At 35.3% G+C, this 20,640-nt stretch overlaps 1 protein-coding gene across 1 annotated transcript in view; it reads left to right on the plus strand.

The window, feature by feature from the left end:
- Positions 1–20,640, plus strand: part of FSIP2 (fibrous sheath interacting protein 2) — a 93,337-nt gene that overhangs the window by 52,957 nt on the left and 19,740 nt on the right. Inside the window, exons 17-19 of the mRNA XM_087865181.1 lie at positions 264–9,796; positions 12,470–12,964; positions 14,696–14,811. Coding sequence (XP_087721307.1) covers positions 264–9,796; positions 12,470–12,964; positions 14,696–14,811 — 10,144 coding nt within the window. The remainder of the gene's footprint in view (positions 1–263; positions 9,797–12,469; positions 12,965–14,695; positions 14,812–20,640) is intronic.

A 20,640-nucleotide genomic window follows, 5' to 3' on the forward strand; every position in this document is an offset into this window, starting at 1 on the left:
TAACCCATCTAAGCAAGACAGATACCAGCACTTAACTGACAGACGAATTCTTCAGGGTTATTTTCTCAATTTTCTGGCCAAAATTAAGATTCCAGAGGTGGAAAATAAGTATCTGAAGAAAACCTGATTTCTTTCTTGACTATGTTTTTCTTTTTCTTTAGTGAGATACTCCATAGGTGAAATTCATATGTAAGTAATTACCAGTATATTGAGTTTTACATATTTCTCTTAATGCGTACTAAAATTCGTAATTTTTTTTTCAGTTTCCAGTGAGGAGAAGGTGTCTATTATTTCTACATTGTCAAGGAAAAAATGTGAATCAAAACAGCCTCTAAGAAGTATCTACAATGATTCTTCACTTAATCAGTTTTGTGAACATCTCACTGAGTCTATTGTTTGCCATTTAACTTCAAGCATTTCTGGTAACACCAAAGATAGTAGAGAAAAAGAGGAAACACCAGAAAGCCAAAATGTAGGATTTAACAAGATTATTTCAATTGATTCTCAAATGTCTGAAAGCAGGTCAATTTCTATCGGGAAACTTGCTTTAAGTATTTCTGATATCATTACTGAAATCCTTTTTAACAGTAACATTATAGAGGTTAACGTTGAACAGCAAATGTTTCCTTTAAAAACAAAGTACATTTATTGCCCAAGACCAGCTTCTGCTGACATTGATAATCTCTTTCAGGATCTCTTAACAGGAGTGATTCATGTAATGTCCAAAGAAATGGGAATAAACCATCATCTTGAAAGCAATGGAAGAAAAAAATCATTTTCCATGCTTAGAAGAAATAGTGTGACTATTTGCAATGAAACAAATACCATGGAAAGACAGAAAGGCTCCAGAGATTGGGAATCATCTAATTACCAAGTTGATCACCTCCTTCAAAAAAGTAAATTAAATTATCTGGCATGTAAGTTAGACAATCTGGTTAGTACCCTAAAAACTCGTGAATCCAAAGAAGTAGTCAATAAAGTTTTTAATATTGTTTTAGATTTATTTTTACCAGATGAACATCCAGGTGAGGCTATGAATTCTGATAAAAAAGGGGGAACATTTTTTTCATCCTCAAATGATCAGCAAAGTAATAGCATACTTGGAAATAACTTAGGCCTCACCCCCAAAGAAGTTTTTCTTCTCAATGTCGTATGTGAGAAACTTATCAGAACACTTTTGGAAAAATGCACAAATACTGTTTTTCTTGATAGTAGCCCTCTTTCCAATGAAATATCAGCAGAAGAATATCAACTTTTAAAAACACTGCAAAGTATAGAAGATGAAGAACTTGATTACTGTAAGGGAGCAATGGACTGTGAACAATTTCAAGGAGATTATATGTCAGACTTTTTAGAAAATCTGGCAGAAATGGATCAAGATTTATTATCATCAGACTCTATGCTTACTATTATTTCCCACAGCTTGGTTAAATCATTGATGAACAAACTATGTCACAGTGTACAACTCCCCCAAAGCCCACCTTTTGCAAACAAGCCTTTGAAGTACACAGGAAAAGAAATGCAGTCTAGTTTCATAAATGCAAAAGGGCCAGAATTAACAGAATTAAGACAAGGTAAGGCCTTTTTAGAATTCATGAGTTACGATGGTAATGCTCTGACAGGATCCCTGAATAACCCCATTGGGGTTAGCTCCAAAATACAAGAACCATTTGGCAAGAAATGTTCAGTAAATTCCACTTCTGTGCCACCTCTCAAAAGACAGGGAACAAAGGATATGAATTCAATACCCATCCATAATAAGCTATATCCAGGAGATATAAATACAGGTGTGTACTCAGCCACATTTTTGGAGGAAATAATTTCAGAACTGTTTTTTAATCTCTCTACTTCACTGTGGGACAAGAACAAAAACTTCACTGAGGACCAGCTCTATGAGATGAATACACTATTTGTCAACAATGTAGTTAATGAGTTTAATAACGCACAAGTCACTGTTTTACGGAATGTTGAAGAAAGGCTGTATTTTCCTCCAATCCATAAAGAAACTATTAGTAGAATTGTTGACTCAGTTTATTATGATGTTTTACAGCAATATAAATTGGAAGTGACCTGTGATGATAATCTAGCATGTGACAATACCTCAATAGCAGAACAAATAACTAACGGCATATTGTCAGAGATTTTAGACTACCAACTCCCATCTTGCTTCAGAGGAAAGCTCATACCAAACTCATATTACCCTCTCCAAGCTGAAATTATATTGCAGAAACTTCAAAATAACCTGAGAAAATTTACTTCCCAGTCTAGGTCTTCAACAGGCTACAGCACCATGTTGTCCCACTCATTTTTAGAAGATATCATCCGAAGACTTTTATCTCAACTTATTCCTTCACCCAACAAAGCTTCCCCTTTGGGAAACAAATATTGCATGAGTTCAGATTTCAATGAAATGTCTACCTGTATAATAAATAAGGTTATATCAGCCATTTCGAAACATAAAATTTGGTTTACTATATACGATAATCAATATCTATGCACTGGAAAAAACCTCCAGAAGATGGTGGATTCTGTTTATAGTAATATCATGCAAATGTCTGACTCTCTTGTTTCAATACAGAAAAATATAGTCAGCCAAAGCCCAATTATGATTGACCGAATAGCCAGTTTTATTATCCAAGAGATTATTGAAAATCATCTTCAACCATTTTTGTGTGGAGAAGGTTTACTTCGTCCAAAGACTCCACTGGATGCAGTATCAAATATGGTTAGGCAGGTTCTCAGTGAAGTCATAGAGTCACACAGACCCCAGACACCATCACCCTTAGGTATTTATCCTGATACATTCGTGGGGGAAATTGTTGCCAGACTTTTATCGAAGATTTTCAGTCCAAAGCATAACACTGAAATTGAACTAGAAAATATGACCCAAAAAATAGTAAATTCAATAAATAACCATTTTAACAAAGCTAAAATTCACTTTCTATATGATGACAAAGAACAATCTTACACCTCTGTAAATACAGATATTGTGGATGAACTTGTCACCTCAATTTATAGAAATGTTTTAAAACAGCACCGGCTAGACCCTGAAGTTGATAAAGAATCTGAAGACAGTGATATTTTTGTGGAAAATATTACCAATTTAATTGTAGCAGCTATTTCAGATTACCTTCTTCATCCACTCTTTTCTGGGGATTTGTCGTCACCTTCCCATTCTATTGCAATGGCTGAGAATATTGTTCAGGAGATTCTCAGTAACATCAGTAAATCTACCAAACCAAGTCAGAGTTTATCTCCATATAACACCTTGCTGCCATACACATTTTTAGAAGACATGATAAGAGTACTATTATCTAGAATCTTTCCTTCTGCATCTAGCAATGTTCCAGACAGAGAAACTCCAAAAGACAGATCAAGAGCGAATTTCAATGAAATTGCTTCAAAGATAATCAGTGATATTAGGATGAAAATTTCCCAACATGAAATTCGGTTTTCAAGAAATGAAGAAGAAACCAAGTTTGTTTATTCAGAAGATGATGTTCAGCATCTTGTTGATTCAGTATTCAAAAATATTTCACAAAACTCTGAGTCTCAAGAAACAGTTGAACAAAATATCACAAGCAGTAATGATATTCTTATTGATAGAATAGCAGGGTTGATCATTAAACATATCTGTAAACAACATCTTCAGCCATTTGTGGATGGAAAGTTATTAACTTCTTCATCATACACATATTTTGACGATGAGAGAAAGCAGTGGTTTTATGCCACTGTTTATTCCTCAACTTTTTTGGAAGATGTAGTCTCTGGGGTTTTAAGCAAAATATTCCACAGGGTGTTAGGCATTGTACAAACAAAATCAGTAAGAGATTCAGAAGATGAACTGTTTGATAAAGCTGAAAAACTCATATACTTGATAGCAGAGGAATTCTCAAAATTTAAAGTTAGCATTCTAGAAAATGCTGAGGAACAATTGTGTTTGCCTCCAGTGGAGAGAGATATAGTCAAGAACATTATTGACAAGGTGTACAGCAAACTTCTGCAAGAATATGAGATGGAAATAACACCTGATAAAGGTTTTCTGAATGACACAAAGATATTAGCTGCAAGGATAACCAAGATCATCCTTGCTGAAACTTTTGATTTCCAAATTCATCCAAACCTTATAGGAAAGCTTCCTTTTAAGTCACACTCCAAACTCAATACTAATGTTTTGATGAAGAGAGTTCAATGTAACATTACCAAATTAAGATTTCAAAGGCAGGCATCAACAATATATACTACCATGTTATCACATACTCATTTGGAAAAAATTGTCACTCAACTTATATCTCAGATGAGTCCACTGGCCTGCAGAACAGAATGCCCAGATACTTCAGAATCAGACCTAAGTAATACAGTCATAAAACTGATAAATGAAATTATGTCAATAATTTCAAAACATGCAATATGTATTATTAAACATGGAAATGAAAAACAAAGTATGATTTCAGAAAAAGATATCCAGTCTATGGTTGATTCCATTTATGCTGATCTTTCATATTCAAATCTATACCAATCTCTCACAAAAGATAAAAAAGGTATAAGTAACATACCTGTTTCAAAAATAGCAAGTTTTATAATAAAAGAAATCTTTAACCACCATCTTCAGTCATTTTTTTCTGGAGATAAAACTCTTGTTTCATCTGTGGTTGATCAAACATATAAACAGAAAGCAATAGATCCTAAACAAAGAGAGCTGTCTTTCATTGTGAACTCAGCTTTCTTTTTGGAGGAAGTAATTTCTGAGCTTTTATGTAAACTCCTTTATGCATTCTCACATAATTTATTGGCTGCTGAAAACAGTAAAGCCAAAATTACTAACATGGTTACAACATTAGTAAATTCAATTGTTCAGGAGTTTACCACATCAGAGATTTTAGTTGCAGATAACTTTGATGATGATATGCGTTTTTCTGAAGGATATAAAGAAATTGTTCAAAAAACAGTCAACCTTATTTATGAAAAAATTTTGGATGAATATAAATCTCTGATTCAGGTATACATGGCTATACAAAGTGACACTGTTTGTTTTGGAAGAAAAATATATCATTTGCTATTAGAGGAAATTTATGACTATCAGGTGCAATCATTAGTTTCAGGAGAATTAGTGTCGTCTTCCTATTCTTCCCCTCAAGCTGATAATATCATCAGAAATGTGCTCAATGCCATCACAAGTGATAGCCATACCTTGCCATCATGTATTACTGTGCTGCCTCGTTCTCTTTTGGAAGATATGATTTACAAGCTGCTAGTGCATATCTTCCCTTCACCTGACACTGAAACTGAACTAAAAGAGGAAGAAGTTACATCAGATTGTGAGTTTGTAGATGCAACTTCAAAGCTGACAGATGAAATTATCGAAGAAATTTCTGAACATGAGATCCGTTTTGCCACAGCAGAGGAGAATGCAGAAAGTATGCAATTAGAAATGATTGAGAATTTGGTTGACTCTATATGTAATAATATTTTGAAAAAATCTGAATTCCAAGCTGAAATACAGAAAGGTACAGACAAAAAAGAAGGCTCATTCCTCAGTAAAATAGCTGGATTCATCATGAAGGAAATCATGGATCATCATCTAGAGCCATTTTTACATAGTGAAGAATCATCTTCCAGTGACGTATCTGATTATGGGCATATGTCTGTACTTAGTAAACCTGGTAAAGAAAAGACACAGCCTACTCTATATTCAGCTACATTTTTGGAAGATGTAATCGTTGACCTTGTTCATAAATTTTATTCTCTTCCAAGTATTACTGAAGATTCTAAGAAAAAAGAAATGCTAGAGCCAGACATTGTGGGCTTAGCTATAAAATTTGCAAACTCTCTGATAGGAGAATTTAGGAAAAGTAAAATTAAAGTTCTACCAAATGCTGAAGCAATGTTTTCTTTTCCACCAATTGATAAAGAAACAGTTGACAAGATATCCAATTTTGTATATGATCAGTTCATAGGAAAATATGGCTCTAGTGATATTCAGAAGGATGGTAAAAGTAACATTGTGACAGAAATGATTGCTGCTTTAGCTCAGAAGGCAATCTCTGCTTTCAAGATTCAACCACTTTTTTCAGGAGACTGGTCTTCCACCTTCTTTTCATTTCTAAATCCAGATAACATCACCCAAAGGGTTCAGCACCTACCACAGCAAACCTCTAAACAGATAAACAGATCCTTGAAAGGAAATGAACTTGCTTTACCAAAACAATCATATAAACACACTTCTGTAACCACAGGCCAGAATAATGTGTTGGATGCTTTGGAAATAGACAGTGGTGCAATAAGTAGAAAGAAAAGTTTCAAAACTGAAGAGACATCAATGAAAAAAGGTGACATCCAAGATCCAATAGTTACCTCTATAACTAGAATGATGAAAAGCAATGTGATTAACATGTTATCAGGGCCAGCTGCAAGTGTGGCAAATGAAAAGAAAGAGACAGAAAATAAAATGGAAATTTCGATTAAAAAATATGAGAATGTATCCGGAGTTACTTCTCCAACTACTAGTATGAAAAGTAAAGATAGGCAGGAACCAGATTTGAGGGTGACTCTTAAAAATAATGAAATTGAGAAGAAAAGCATATCAGCTTCAAAAGATGAGAAGAGACAAGGTAATAAGGTACACACACAATCTCCAGTAGCTACTGATGTTACAGAATATAAAGAGGAAATACTTGAACCAAATTTTGAAATAAACAATGAAAAGAAGACTGACAAAACTAGAGAAAATACATTTAAAAAGGAAGACAAGCCCTTTCAGTTATCTTTGACATCCGAAGTGAGAAATACAGGGACCACAACAAAAAATGTTTTGAAACCAGTTATCCAAAAACCAAAAAGAGAGGATGGAAAAAACTCTCCATCTCAAACAGATATAAATGAGGAACAGTACTCAGATTATGAATATGTTCAAAATGTCATTGAAAACATTTATGACAATATTTTAGAAATATATCATTCTCCAGAATCAGCAGATTATTCAAAACCCCAAAGTCTCCCAAATGATACAACATCACATGTAATTCAAGAAGTTCGCCAAGATTTTACACAATCTGTTTCAACAAAGGATTCATCCCTCTCAATTAACAAAAATCTCCCAGTCAAAGAGAAAGAAGAAGAAGAGAAAGAGAGAAATACCATAAGAGAGAAAGAGAGAGAGAGAAAGAAAGAAAAAGAGAAAAAGAGTGAGAGAGGGAAAAAAACAGAAAAAGTGAAAAGTGAGGAAATTAAAAATGAACCTAGTAAATCAGACAGTCTTCACTACCAACCAAAAAGTAAACCTGGAATTGTTCCTGCTAAATTTTTAGAAGATGTTATCATCGAAATGGTTAACAAATTGCTCTTTTCTTCCTCATCAGAAGCACAAATATGTGATAGATGTCAAAATGTAAGTGATGATAAAAATCAAGCTGAACTTTATGAAGCAGCAATGAAACTTACGGACTCACTGTTGAAGGAATTTTCAGATGCTCAAATTAAGGTATTTAGGCCACACAAGGGAAATCAGTTTTTTCCATGTGTAGACAAGGTGTCATCAGTTCCTAAAGCATTTCCCAGGCATAAAGAATCAACTGCAGATGAAACATCATCCAACGTTAAGAAAATAACCGTGGATAAAATGCCACTAACGCATAAAATGACTGAAAAACTGTCATCAAATAAGATACCTTTCCTGGATAAAATAGAGGTCATTGACAAGACATTGGTCAACAAAGTTGTTCATTCTTCTGTGTGCGATATTTTGAAGGAATATAAATCTCAAGACTTGATTTGTAAGAATATAAAAAATAATGGGGAAAATTTAGCAAGAAGACTAACCAGTGCAGTGATAAATGAAATCTTTCAACATCAGCTTAATTTCATATTTTCTGATGAGGTTCCAGCTTCAGCATGTTTGCCCCTGGAATCTAAGGATGTTGTTAGAAAGGTCCAAAAGGTGGCACAGACAGCCAGCAAAGAATGTCAAACATCATCACCATATACCATCATGCTGCCTCATGAATTTTTGGAAAATGTGATTTCTGCTCTTTTATTCAAAATTGTCTCAACAGTATACAATACTGAAGTAGAAACATCTGAATACAGTTGGTTCACAGAATTGGATTTCCTTCAAATGAAATTATTAAATACAGTTACAATAGCAATCTCCAAAGATAAAGATATGACCATACAATATGTGGAATCCTTACATCCCAACGATGATGAAATTATTCAATTAGTGACTCATTCTATTTATAATAATCTCTTGTCACAGTTTGGATCACAAGAGATAATACAAAATTGTGTAGCCAGCGGATGCAGAATCCTTTCAGAAACCATAGTTGACTTAGTCCTGAAAGAAGTGACTGGCAATCAATTGCAAAACTATTTTTCTGGAAAGCTAACTCCACATCAGTGTGCAGAAGTTGACAGTGTTGTTGAAAATATTCTTAAAGATGTTAGCCAAACTGCTGATGCTCCCCAGCCTCAACCATCACATGTCCATATACTGCCTTATAACGTTATAGAAGAAATTGCTGTGAAATTTTTATCAAAGCTTTTATCTGTGTTTCCAAAAGTGGATAAGGAAAGAACCAAATCTCTAGAAAATGACATGCAAAAAATAAGCTCAAAAATATTAAACTCAATGCAAGAATTTATTTCCAAAAGTAAGATTAAACTTGTACCACCAGCCAAGGAATTGCCTACTGTACCTTTAGCTAACAATGAAAGTATTGAAAAAGTAGTTAACTCTGTTTATGCCAGTGTTTTAAAGCACTCTGGCTCACACACAACTATATTTCAAGATTTAATGGGTAAGAGCAATGTTCTCTCTGATATAATAGGTCTTTTAATGGTGAAGGAAATTTCCAATTCTGAATTTCAATCTCAAGTAGAGGACAAAGTATCAAGTTCAGAATTAGCTCTGGAAGCTGTCAAAATTATGGAAAAAGTGGTCAAAATTGTTGATGAACTTAAGCCCCAGGAAAAGTCTTCATCCAAAAAACGTTCTATGTTAGATGCCAGGTTTTTAGAGGAAGCACTGGCCTTGTTCTTGGCTAAAATAGTAAGGCTGCCAAGTGCCTCAAGCAAAGATGCAAAGAATTTATCAAAGCCCGAGTTAAATAAAATTGCATCTCAACTTACGAAATCTGTGACAGCTGAAATTTCCCAAAGTAATATTAATCTTGTTGCTAATCCTGAAGAGCACCTTTTAAATCCAGAAAGTGTAGAAATGATTTCTCAGGTTATTGATTCTGTTTATAGTAACGTACTACAACAATCTGGAACCCAGGAGGAACTTTATGATGATATAAAATGTACAAACACTGTTTTCCCTAGAAAAGTGGCTAGTTTAATTATTAATGGAGTTTCACATTTTCCATTAGATACAGTTAGCAGAAAGAATTCAAATGCTAATCTCTTTGGAAATCTAGATGTTAATAGAATTATTCAAAAGACCCAAAAGCATGCTGCTATTAATACAATGTATGAGTTAGAGGAAGACGAGCCATATCAAGATTCAACTGGAAGTTTTCCAATTAAAATAGTTCCTCATTTTGGGAATAAAGCAATCAAAATAGATCCAGAAATTATCTCAGACCACTTAGCAGTAATTTCTGTAAAAACTCAACCTCTTGAGAAACTCAAGATGGAGTGTTTAAGAAAAACCGGACATAGCATAACGGAACTGAGAAAAGCATCAATAAATGGGAGAAGCTACTCTTTACCAGACACATCTAATGTAGAAAAGATAAAGAGAGAAAGACGTATCTCATTGAATAAGTTGGGACGACTGGATGTAAAACCCTTTGAGGTAAGTGCAAAAACAATAGCAAACACATAAGTGAATAGTGAGATATGGTTGTTCTGTGATTCCCTTCCTCTAACAGGTATATGGGAATGCATTGTTATTGTTATTGTCAAGCCCAATAGGAGAACTGGTTGCATGAGTTCATCCATACAGCCATATAATTTACTGGGACTTGCCATATCAGCTTGGGGGCTCACTCTAAAGGTCTCAGGCTAGTTTTCTTATGAAAATCAGTTTAAACTGGCATTTTTTTAAAGAACAGAAATACAGAGACATACCCTTAACAGTAAACTAAGGCCAAATGAAATTATTATCTTTGATTGCAAATTCAGAAGAAACACAACCTCATATAGTTCCCGTAGTTCTTTATTACGGATATTGAAAACAGTTTTAAAAAGGCCAGTTAATAGAATATCAGGATATGTGAGGTTTCAAAAACTATCTAAAATAGTTTAATTTCTCAAATTTATAGCTCTACCACAGTAGTACTCTTTTTACTTTTAGCAACATTCATTAATAAACATTACACTACAAATGCTAGATTATACTGGTTTCTTATTTATTTCATTTCAATTATATTAGCCTTCCTCAAATTCTTCTATGACCTCAGTAAGTGCCCAGTTTCCTCTTCTGTCCATATTCTAGACCCAGCTGCCCTAATGTTGCCATTTTGATGAACCAATTTCCTCTTGCTATGGACCTAGCTCTGCCCTAAAGCTCCATAGTAGGGCCCCAAATATATTTAATTAATTAGGACTTTAAAATGTCAAAACTATGTCCTTTTTCCCTGGAAACTATACCACTGAGGACAAAGGGATTGTCTGGCCTATACATTTACACCAACCTATAGATTTTGATTTTTGTCAAATCCCCTTGTACTGATGGTGTTCACTCATTAGAAGACTGAGTGTATTTAGGGAAATAATCTATGGCCTGGGGCAAAGTTTTATAGAACCATTCTCTCTGGAGCATAAACTTGAATTGAATTTTTTTCTAATACTGTTCAGCAACACACTGAACTAAGTCTTAGGGCTGGTAAATACGTTACTTAGTGCTTTATGTTTCCATACTCAAATACCGAGATCATCATGAGCTGAGGCATAATTTAATCTCCTTTGCCCTAAACTTTTCAGATCAAAGGACGGTCCTTTTTACCCCTAAGATTTGCTCTTCTATATGTGTTCTCATGTATTAGCATATTACTTAGTAATCTTCGTTTATATACAAGTAATCCCTTGGGGGTAAAATCTGTGGGAATAGACTATAGAATAACATTACTCAAAATTAGCTTTTAATTATCTGTAGAACTGTCTGTCACAAATCTTACTCTTAGTCATTGCCTCTCTTTATTTAAGTCATTTATAGACCGCACAAAGCAGGAAAGAGAATATTTAATAAACCAAACAATACCTTGTGTCTTTTTAAGGGAAAGAAAAGCCATCCTAAAAATTAAGAAAAAAAAATTAAAGAAACAGATACAGAGAATTCTATTAAGACACATGATTTGTACCAATCTGGGTATCAACACTATCTATCTCTAGTATAAGGACAAAGAAGAGACAAAAGAACAGTAGATTTGACCAAAGAACATAGACATTTGATGGTTCCAGCTTTGTTTTCTGTTTTGAGTAGTATAAATTCCCAACACACTAGGCAAATACATATCAAAATTATATATAGTAACAAATTCCAAAGCCATATGGAATGATTTTTGATTTTCTAAACCATTAATTCCCTCTAGTAACACAGAGAAGCAAAATTGACATGTTTTAATTTCTTAAAAAAGCTGTTTCTATATTTTTTTCCACAGAAGATATTCTTTTAGGGCACCATTGTCTGAAAAACTGGCACACAGTATTACAAAGGGATATTGAGATCTACAATTATTAAGTCAGTTTGAAGGTTGTGTAGCATCATCAAAAGCTACAGAAATTAGAGAAATTCTGTTACCTAATTATAATTGTCTTTTCTTTGATCTGTCTTTAGACATTGAAAATGGAAAGTAAGACTTGACTAGAAAGATTTAAAAAAATAAGATTTATGTTTTGAAGGTCTTTGGGAAAATATAACCAAAGGATCAGGGGTGGAAGAATAGGGATTAAGGAGTCAAAGACTTTCATAAGTTTGGTTATTCATCATTTTTATAAGCCAAGATCAGACAACACCTTGATTTTTTTTGGTGAATGTGTATACGTTTAGGATTCTCTATGATTGCCTATCTAGAATTTTCGAAAGATAGATAATAGTGTCTACTCTGTCCCCAAACTTCCAAGGCCAATAAAAAAAAACAAAGAATAAATTATAATGCAACAAAATATAAAGTTTAAGCGAAAAAGAAAAAAAGAAAAGAAACAAAGAAAGAAAAATAAAAGAAAAAAAAAAGAAAGAAAAGAAACCAGTGTTAGATGTTCCTCTACACTTTGGAGTAAGTTTTGATAGATTAATATGATCTCTGAACTATAAAAGACATGCTAGACACCAACAAATATTTTTCATAACTTTCATTTGTTTCTTCTTTTTAAAACATTGTTAATATACAAATAGTGGCATTTGAAGATAATACTCATTAATCTGAAACTTATTATAAATCATATTAAAATAGTTCAATTACAATAGAACCATAGGAAAAGTGATTGAGGCATTTGTTTTTAATATGCATTGTACCTTCAATTACAGGCTGCTTGCAGAAATTCATTTCAGAATATCAGAAAGCCTGATATCACCAAGGTAGAGCTTTTAAAAGATGTTCAGAACAAAAAAGATCTTATCATTCGGTTAGTAGCTCATGATATTGATCAAGAAGATTCAGCAGGTACCTTAGAAGAGGAACTAATGTCTGAAGATGAAGTTGTTTTAAAAGAGATTGTACAAGAAGAATGCTTAAGAGAACAATTTGAAGACCAAGTGACAAAAGCCATGAAGCCAAGAGAAAGCAAAGTTGTTTCTTCCAAGCCAACACTAAGCACAAACAGCCTGAAAAAATTTTTGTCTCTAAGCAAATGTTGTCAGCCCACATCCAGTGCAAATATTGAAAGTACTGAAGCAACCTCAAATCATATAATAGAACCTAAAGAAAGGAAAGTTAAAAGAGCTATTACTAAGCTTGACATAGCCACGTGCTCAACAACCATGACTGAAACAGGCTCTTGGGAGAAAAAGCCACAGAGTAAGGTGAATGAAAAATATAGCTGCCAATGACATATCTATGGAAAGAGTAGAGATCTTCAGAAATTCTGTCTAAAAATGTATCTTAATTAGCCAGAAAATAATACTAAAATGGTTCTAGTCTCATTCTAAGCCTGGTAATATTTACAGTATAAAAGAAATTATTAACAGATGAAGCCATGAAACTCAGTGGAGGGAAAGCAGATAATGGCAAGAGACTGGATTAGTTAGAAGCCTAAGGAGAACATAAAATAGAAACCATTGAAAAGAAATGCAAGCTAATTATTTAAATATATTATTAAATAAATTTCAGTCCCTTTGTATTTTGGCTGGTAAATATCCACTGAACATTTTATGTAAAGAAAACTTATACAGGTAGGATAGGACTAGAGATTGGGTCAATGCAGGAGGAAGTAAAAAAAGATTCATACAAACTTAGATTGTCTGGGTCTGAATTCTGACTCTCACTTAATAGCTATGTGTCCTTTGGGCAAGCTACATAGCCAACTTTTTTCTTAAAAGTTACTTAGCCAACATGCCCAAAATTAACAGGCTAATCAAAATATTTTAAATACCGCCCTTACAATCAGCCCACAAGCTCCACTGTCATCATGGGGTGTAGCTCTTGTCGCTAGTATCATACCCCTCAAATGATGGTCTTGATTTCAGTGATCATTGGGGCTTGGCCCTGTCCAAAAACTGGTACCAAAATATGTTTTTGGAAAATGTATATGATTTACGATTTCCTGTTGAGACAATTCTATTGATTATCCAGTTGACATGATTCCTGGGTATATAAAAAGCTGAGATGAACAAGAGAAAAAGAACAGAGATACAACTCTGTTCGATTCAGAAGCTTAATGGGTAAATTATCTTAATGCATATTCTGATTTATTTGTAGGAAGCTATGTGTGATTTCATGACCAGATGCAGTCTTCAGAATACTTCTCTTGAGACTCATAGTCAGAAATGCTGGCTTTATAGATAGCTAAAGAAATGTTATAGCATAACATTTGCAAAACTCAAAATGGAGGGGCGCCTGGGTAGCTCAGTGGGTTAAGCATCTGCTTTCAGCTCAGGTGATGATCTCAGAGTCCTGGAATCGAGCCCCGTGTTGGGCTCTCTGCTCAGTGGGGAGCTTGCCTCTCCCTCTCTCTCTGTCCCTCCACCTGTTTGTACTCTCTCTCTCTCTCTCAAATAAGTAAATGAAATCTTTTTTAAAAAACTCAAAATGGATTATGTGAACAATAATCCTAATAATAGTAGCTTTTTTGAGATTTTAAGAAATATCACAATAAAGATATTCTCATAAAAAATACGGCCATGAAATCACACATGAATTCCCAACAGAGTACATGTTAAGATGGTTGACCTGAAAAACTTCTGAATTGACCATAGTTATGTCTCTGTTCTTTTTCTTTTTGAACTCAGTAAGATAGGATTTAAAATATTTGCAAAGGGCAGAAATGGAAAACTATATTCCTCAAATACTGTTTAAATTTATATTTAAAATCTATTCAAACTCCAATATTATAATATAGATCATCAGCACTGAGCTATTTCCAAAAAAACAAAAAAAGAAATGTATTGGAAAGAGACCTTTTAATTAGAATTAAGGGGTTCATTCATCTTTCAAGTAATCTCTAGAATTTTTTTCATTATAGTGTAGATTAGAGTGCAAAATATGCCAATAAGATGAGAAAGTACATGTCAAACTGTACTTTATGTAACACATGTTTTTCACTTTTCCAGAAAGAAAAAAGGAATCTTAGTACTGAACCAACACATTACTTCATACATAGAATCATGAGTTCATCTTCATACAACCAAGAAGATCTGATTTCATCTGCCAGGTATGTGAAATTAAAGCAATATAAAAATAGAAATTTGAGATAAAAATAACACTTATGGGAAGAATGGGGTCCCTAGTAATATTATGGTTGGGCAAGCATTCAGTCTTGGATTTTCCCTTATTTATTCTTATTCTTCCCTCCTATACTTTCTCACTGTGGAGACTTCTTGAGGCCTTCCCCTTTCTACCTGATCCCTGATTTCTAATTACCTGGTTTCTACATCTTTTCTAGTATAGCAGTGTCTTGGATCAAGAATTTGCTAGTGTATTTTGGTTTTGGTTTTTAACCTGGAGATAGGTAAAATGGTATCTGCACTATCAGCCCAAAGGGTTCCTGCTCAACTCTCTTCAGTATCTAAATGTTCCAGTGTATATAACTGCCTTTAAGAAGAATTCAAAGATGAAAGGGGGCGTTGTAAGGTAGAGCATTCAGAGATGAAGTCTAGAAAACAATGGAGCTTGATATGGGCTTCTAAGTATAGAGAGGATTTATATGAGAAGATAATTCAGGTTTGGACAACTATAGGAGCAAAGTCTGGAGTGTGTGGCAATTACAGAGGACAGAGAGAGTAAAGTATACTGTAGACTTGAAATCTAATAACTATATCTAGAAGAGTTAAAACTTGTTTAAAATTGTTCTTAAGTTTATGAATATTCTTATATTCTTACATTCATAACCCAGAAGAAGTAACATTTTAAATTATAGGAGAAGGAACGGGTATAAGAAGAAAAATCTGCCTGGTTACATTTCTTTCCACACAGCATGAAGGAATTGTTTCTTTTGACACTGACACTAACATTATTTTGGGGCTACCCATCATTACCTCTCTTTCCTGCATAATGGTTATTTTAAAATACATTACTAATGCAAGCATGTCCCTATTTTTTACATCAATGATGAAGACAATGCAGAGATAACATCAAATAAAAGTTCATTTAGAGAAAGATGGCAAACCAGGAAACTACAGGCCCGTGTTTCCTCAGGAAATAAAAACAAAACAAAACAAACAAAGCAACTACAGCAGGTAAAATAACTTTATATGAGCTCTGAAAAACAGTCAAATATTTGCAATAATCAAGTGAATGTGTAATCAAGGTAAAGCCACATTCAAAATGGTAGACAATTCCAGATTTTTGCTTGCCTTAGCACAATCCCCTCTGCAACATGACAAGACACAGTTGGGAAGAAATGGCCCAATTCCCAGATCCTTCCCTTGGGATGGAAAAAGCAGACTGGAACTTGTTTTCATTGTTCTGGTATCTGTAGGCTGCCTGAGGGAATGTTTCCATCTCACCTAAATAGATTGAGACAGTGGCATAGTTTGGAACTATGCCTGGAAATTATAGAAAGCAGATGATGAGTGCCACAGTGCATGAAAATTGCAGAGGACTACAAGATGCACCTGAGAGCAGGAGATTACTGGCAAAAGAATACAATGAATATTGAAGGCCCTAAAAAGAAGCATGATGGGAAGCATTCTTGGGAAATAAAACATTTAAAAGAAAATCTGACAAAAGGGAGTCCTTGAAGTTCGGGCAGACGGCAGAAAGAGGACCCTAGGCTCACCTTGTTTCCTGGATAAAACTAGATAACATCCATGCCAGTGTAAATAACCCAGGAAATGACCTGAAGACTGGTACAAGAAACTCCACAACTAAAGGCAAAGAAGAGGCTACATAAAAAAAGGTAGGAAGGGTAAAACATGGTCTGGGAGCAAAATGGACAATGGCCTTCCACAGTAAGGAGGGAGCCAATGGCATAGAGAAGGGCAGAAAACAGACTTTTCACACTGGGAAGCTCCGGAAGAGGGAGGATGAATCTCCATAACATTTGCCTTTGAAAGTGAGAGTGGCTGAATTTCATGAGTTCTTAAAACCAGCAGGACTTAAAGCCTATTATTTTTAAAATCAGCAGGCTTGGCTGTGGTAGAGCCCAGAGATGTTAGGAATTGGAGTCCGTGTCCTTAAAAAGACAGAGTGACAAACAGCCCATGCAGATACAGCATACAACCAGCAGTTTGAAAGAGGCAGGCGACAGACAGGAGGGACAGTGAGGGACAGGGATCATGGGTAGGCCCCTCCAGGAAAAAAGTTGCTGGCAGGTGCCAATTCCCTCCCCTGACCCCCAACACAAACAATGGCCACCTATGGGAACCAGTGCAGCACCAACACTCCTTACCCAACTTGTTTGGACCATGCCCCACTTGCCGCCCCCCCCCCCCCCACAGACACACACTTCAGCAGATCCACCCTTCTCATTCATGCTCACCTCAGTCCTGGTACTGCAGGCCCCTCCCTCAGAAGACCAGCCCAAAACCTGTCAATACCACATCACCTGACCCCCGAGTATTCTGCAGGACCTCAGTGCCAGCAGTAGTGGGGGCAGGTCTTATTTTGCAAGCAGACCACTGCACACCTTGCTGCCCACAATAGGCAAAGACAGCCTCTGCAATCAACTGGACTAAAGAAAAAAGAGACCAAGACTCAACAGCAGAGCACACACAACAAACATAAGAGATACTCCCTGAAGTGTCAGGCCCTGGGGAACAGGAAATACTGTGCTGCAGGGCACTACAGGACATCTTCTTCATAAGGCTATTATCATTAAGATCAAGTGAGTAGCTAACTTTCCTAACATATAGAAACAGACACAGAAAGTCACACAAAATGAGGAGACGGATGAACATCTTCCAAATGAAAGAATAGGACCAAACCACAGCAAGAGACCAAAGTGAAATGGAAACAAATAATATGCCTGATAGAGAATTTAAAGTAATGATCATAAAGATACTCACTAGACTGCAGAAAACTGTGTGGGGTGGGGACACCTAGGTGGCTCATTTGGTTGGGCATCTGACTCTTGATTTCAGCTCATGTCATGATCTCAGGGTCATGATACCAAGCCCTGTGTCAGGCTCCAAGCTCAGTGTGGAGTCTGCTTAAGATTCTTTCTCTCCCTCTGCCCACCCCCTTCTCTCTCTCTCTCTCAAAAAAAAAAAAAAAAAAAAAGAGTGGAGGACATCAGTGAGATCTTTAATACAGATAAAAAAGAACCAATCAGAGATCAAGAACACAATAAATGAAGTTAAAAATATAATTGATGGAATAAATAGCAGGCTAGATAAAGCAAAAGAACAAATTAATGACCTGGAAGACAGAGTGATGGAAAGTAATCAAGTCAACAAAAGGAATGGAAAAAATATACAAATTGAGAATAATCTTGGGGAGCTCAGTGACCCCATCAAGTGTAATAACAGCCACATTATAGGGAACTCAGAAAAAGAAGATTAGATAAGGGAGCAGAAAATTTATTTGAAGAAATAATAGCTGAAAATTTCCCTAATTTGGGGAAAGAAACAGATATCCAGATCCAACAGTCACAGAGATCCCCTCAAAAATACAAACCAAGGAGGTCCAAACCAAGACACATACTAATTAAAATGGCAAAAGTTGTGATAAAACATTTTAAAAGCAGCAAGAGAAAAGAAGACAATTACATACAAGAGAAACCCCCTCAAGTCTATCAGTGGATTTTTTCAGCAGAAATTAGCAAGCCAGAAGAAATTGGCATGATATATTCAAAATGCTGAAAGGGAAACACCTGCAGCCAAGAATACTCCATCCAGTAAGGCTATGATTCAGAACAGAAGGAGAGATAAAGTGTTTCTCAGACAAACAAAAACCAAAGGAAGTCATGACTGCTAAACCTACAAGAAATATTAAAAAGGACTTTATGAGTGGAAAGGAAGACCTAAGTGAGAGTAGGAAAAGTAAAAAAACAAAACAAAACAAAACAAAACAGGCAAAAACAGTAACAATAAATATTTCTGTAAAAATTAGTCAAGGGATTCATTAAAAAAGGATGTAAAATATAACACCATATACCTAAAATATGGGAGGGAAAGGAGTGAAAAATGTATTTAAAGTTAAGCAACCATCAATTTAGTATACACTGCTCTATACATAAAATGTTATATGCAAACCTAATGGTAACCATAAATCAAAAACCAGTAATAGATATATAAAGATTTAAGAGAAAGGAATCCAAGTATATCACTAAAGAAAGCCAACAAATCATGAAAGAGAGCAAAAGAAGAAAGGATCAGAGAAAATCTTTTTTTATTTAATTTAATTTATTTATTTGACACAGAGAGAGAGAGCACAAGCAGGGGGAGCAGCAGGCAGAGGGAGAGGAAGAAGCAGGCTCCCCACTGAGCAGAGAGCCCAAGGCAGGGCTCAATCCCAGGACCCTGGGATCATGACCTGAGTCGAAGGCAGACACTTAACCTCCTGAGCCATCCAGGCACCTCAAGATCAGAGAAAATCTATAGAAACAACCACAAAACAATAAAAAAGTCGTAATACGTATCTACCGATAATTACTTTGAATGTAACTGGACTAAATACTCCAATCAAAAGGCATAGGGTGTCAGAATTGATTAAAAAACCCATCTATATGCTGCCTACAAGAGACTCCAGACAAAAAGAAACCTGCAGATTGAAAGTGAGCGGATGGAGAAATATCTATCATGCAAATAGATGCCAAAAAAAAAAAAAAAAAGCTGGGTAGCAATACTTATATCTGACAAAGAAGCCTTCAAAACAAAGATGTAACAAAAGACAAAGAAGAACCCTATATAATTATAAAGGGGACAATCCAACAAGAGGATGAAACAATTGTAAATATTTATGCATTCAACACAGAAGCACCCTAATACATAAAACAAATGTAAAAGAAAAATTTTGTTAATAACAAACATAAAAGAAATACTTGGTAGTAATACAATAATAGTAAGGGACTTTAATACCCCACTTACATTGATGGCAGATCATCCAAACAAAAAATCAACAAGGAAACAATCATTTTGGTTTTTTTTTTTAAGATTTTATTTATTTATTTGACAGAGAGAGACAGAGAGAGAGGGAACACAAGCAAGGGGAGTGTGAGAGGGAGAAGCAGACTTCCCGCCGAGCAGGAAGCCCAGTGTGGGGCTAGATCCCAGGACTCTGGGATCATGACCTGAGCCAAAGGCAGACACTTAAGGACTGAGCCACCCAGGCGCCCCAGAAACAATCATTTTGAATAAGACACGGACAAGATGGATTTAACAGACATATTCAGAACATTCCATCCTAAAACAGCAAAATACACATTCTTTTCAAGTGTACATGGAACATTTTCCAGAATAGATCACACATTAGGCCACAAAACAAGCCTCAACAAATTAAAAAAAAAAAAAATTGGAGTAATACTGTGCATATTTTCTGACAACACTATGAAACTAGAAAGCAACCCCAAGAAAAAAATCTAGAAAGACCACAAAAACATGAAGATTAATTAATGTGCTATTAAATAATGAATGGGTCAACCAGGAAATCAAAGAAGAAATTAAAAAAAATTACATGGGAAACAAATGAAAATGAAAACACAATGGTCCAAAAGCTTTGAGATGAAGCAAAAATGGTTCTAAGAGGGAAGTTTGTAGCAACACAGGCCTACCTTAAGAAAGAAGGAAAATCTCAAACAACCTAACCTTACACCTAAAGGAGTTAGAAAAGAACAACAAACAAAATGTAAACCCAGGAGCACAACAGAAGGAAGGAAACAATAAAACTTAGAGCAGGGATACCTGGGTGGCTCAGCTGTTAAGCGTCTGCCTTTGGCTCAGGTCATGATCCCAGAGTCCTGGGATCTAGCCCCACACTGGGCTTCCTGCTCGGCGGGAAGTCTGCTTCTCCCTCTCACACTCCCCTTGCTTGTGTTCCCTCTCTCTGTCTCTCTCTGTCAAATAAATAAATAAAATCTTTAAAAAAAAACTTAGGAGCAGAA

This window comes from Ursus americanus, chromosome 1 (genome assembly GCF_024610735.1).
Source record: "Ursus americanus isolate L20-20 chromosome 1, mUrsAme1.1.p, whole genome shotgun sequence".
In the NCBI taxonomy this organism is placed as follows: Eukaryota; Metazoa; Chordata; class Mammalia; order Carnivora; family Ursidae; genus Ursus; species Ursus americanus.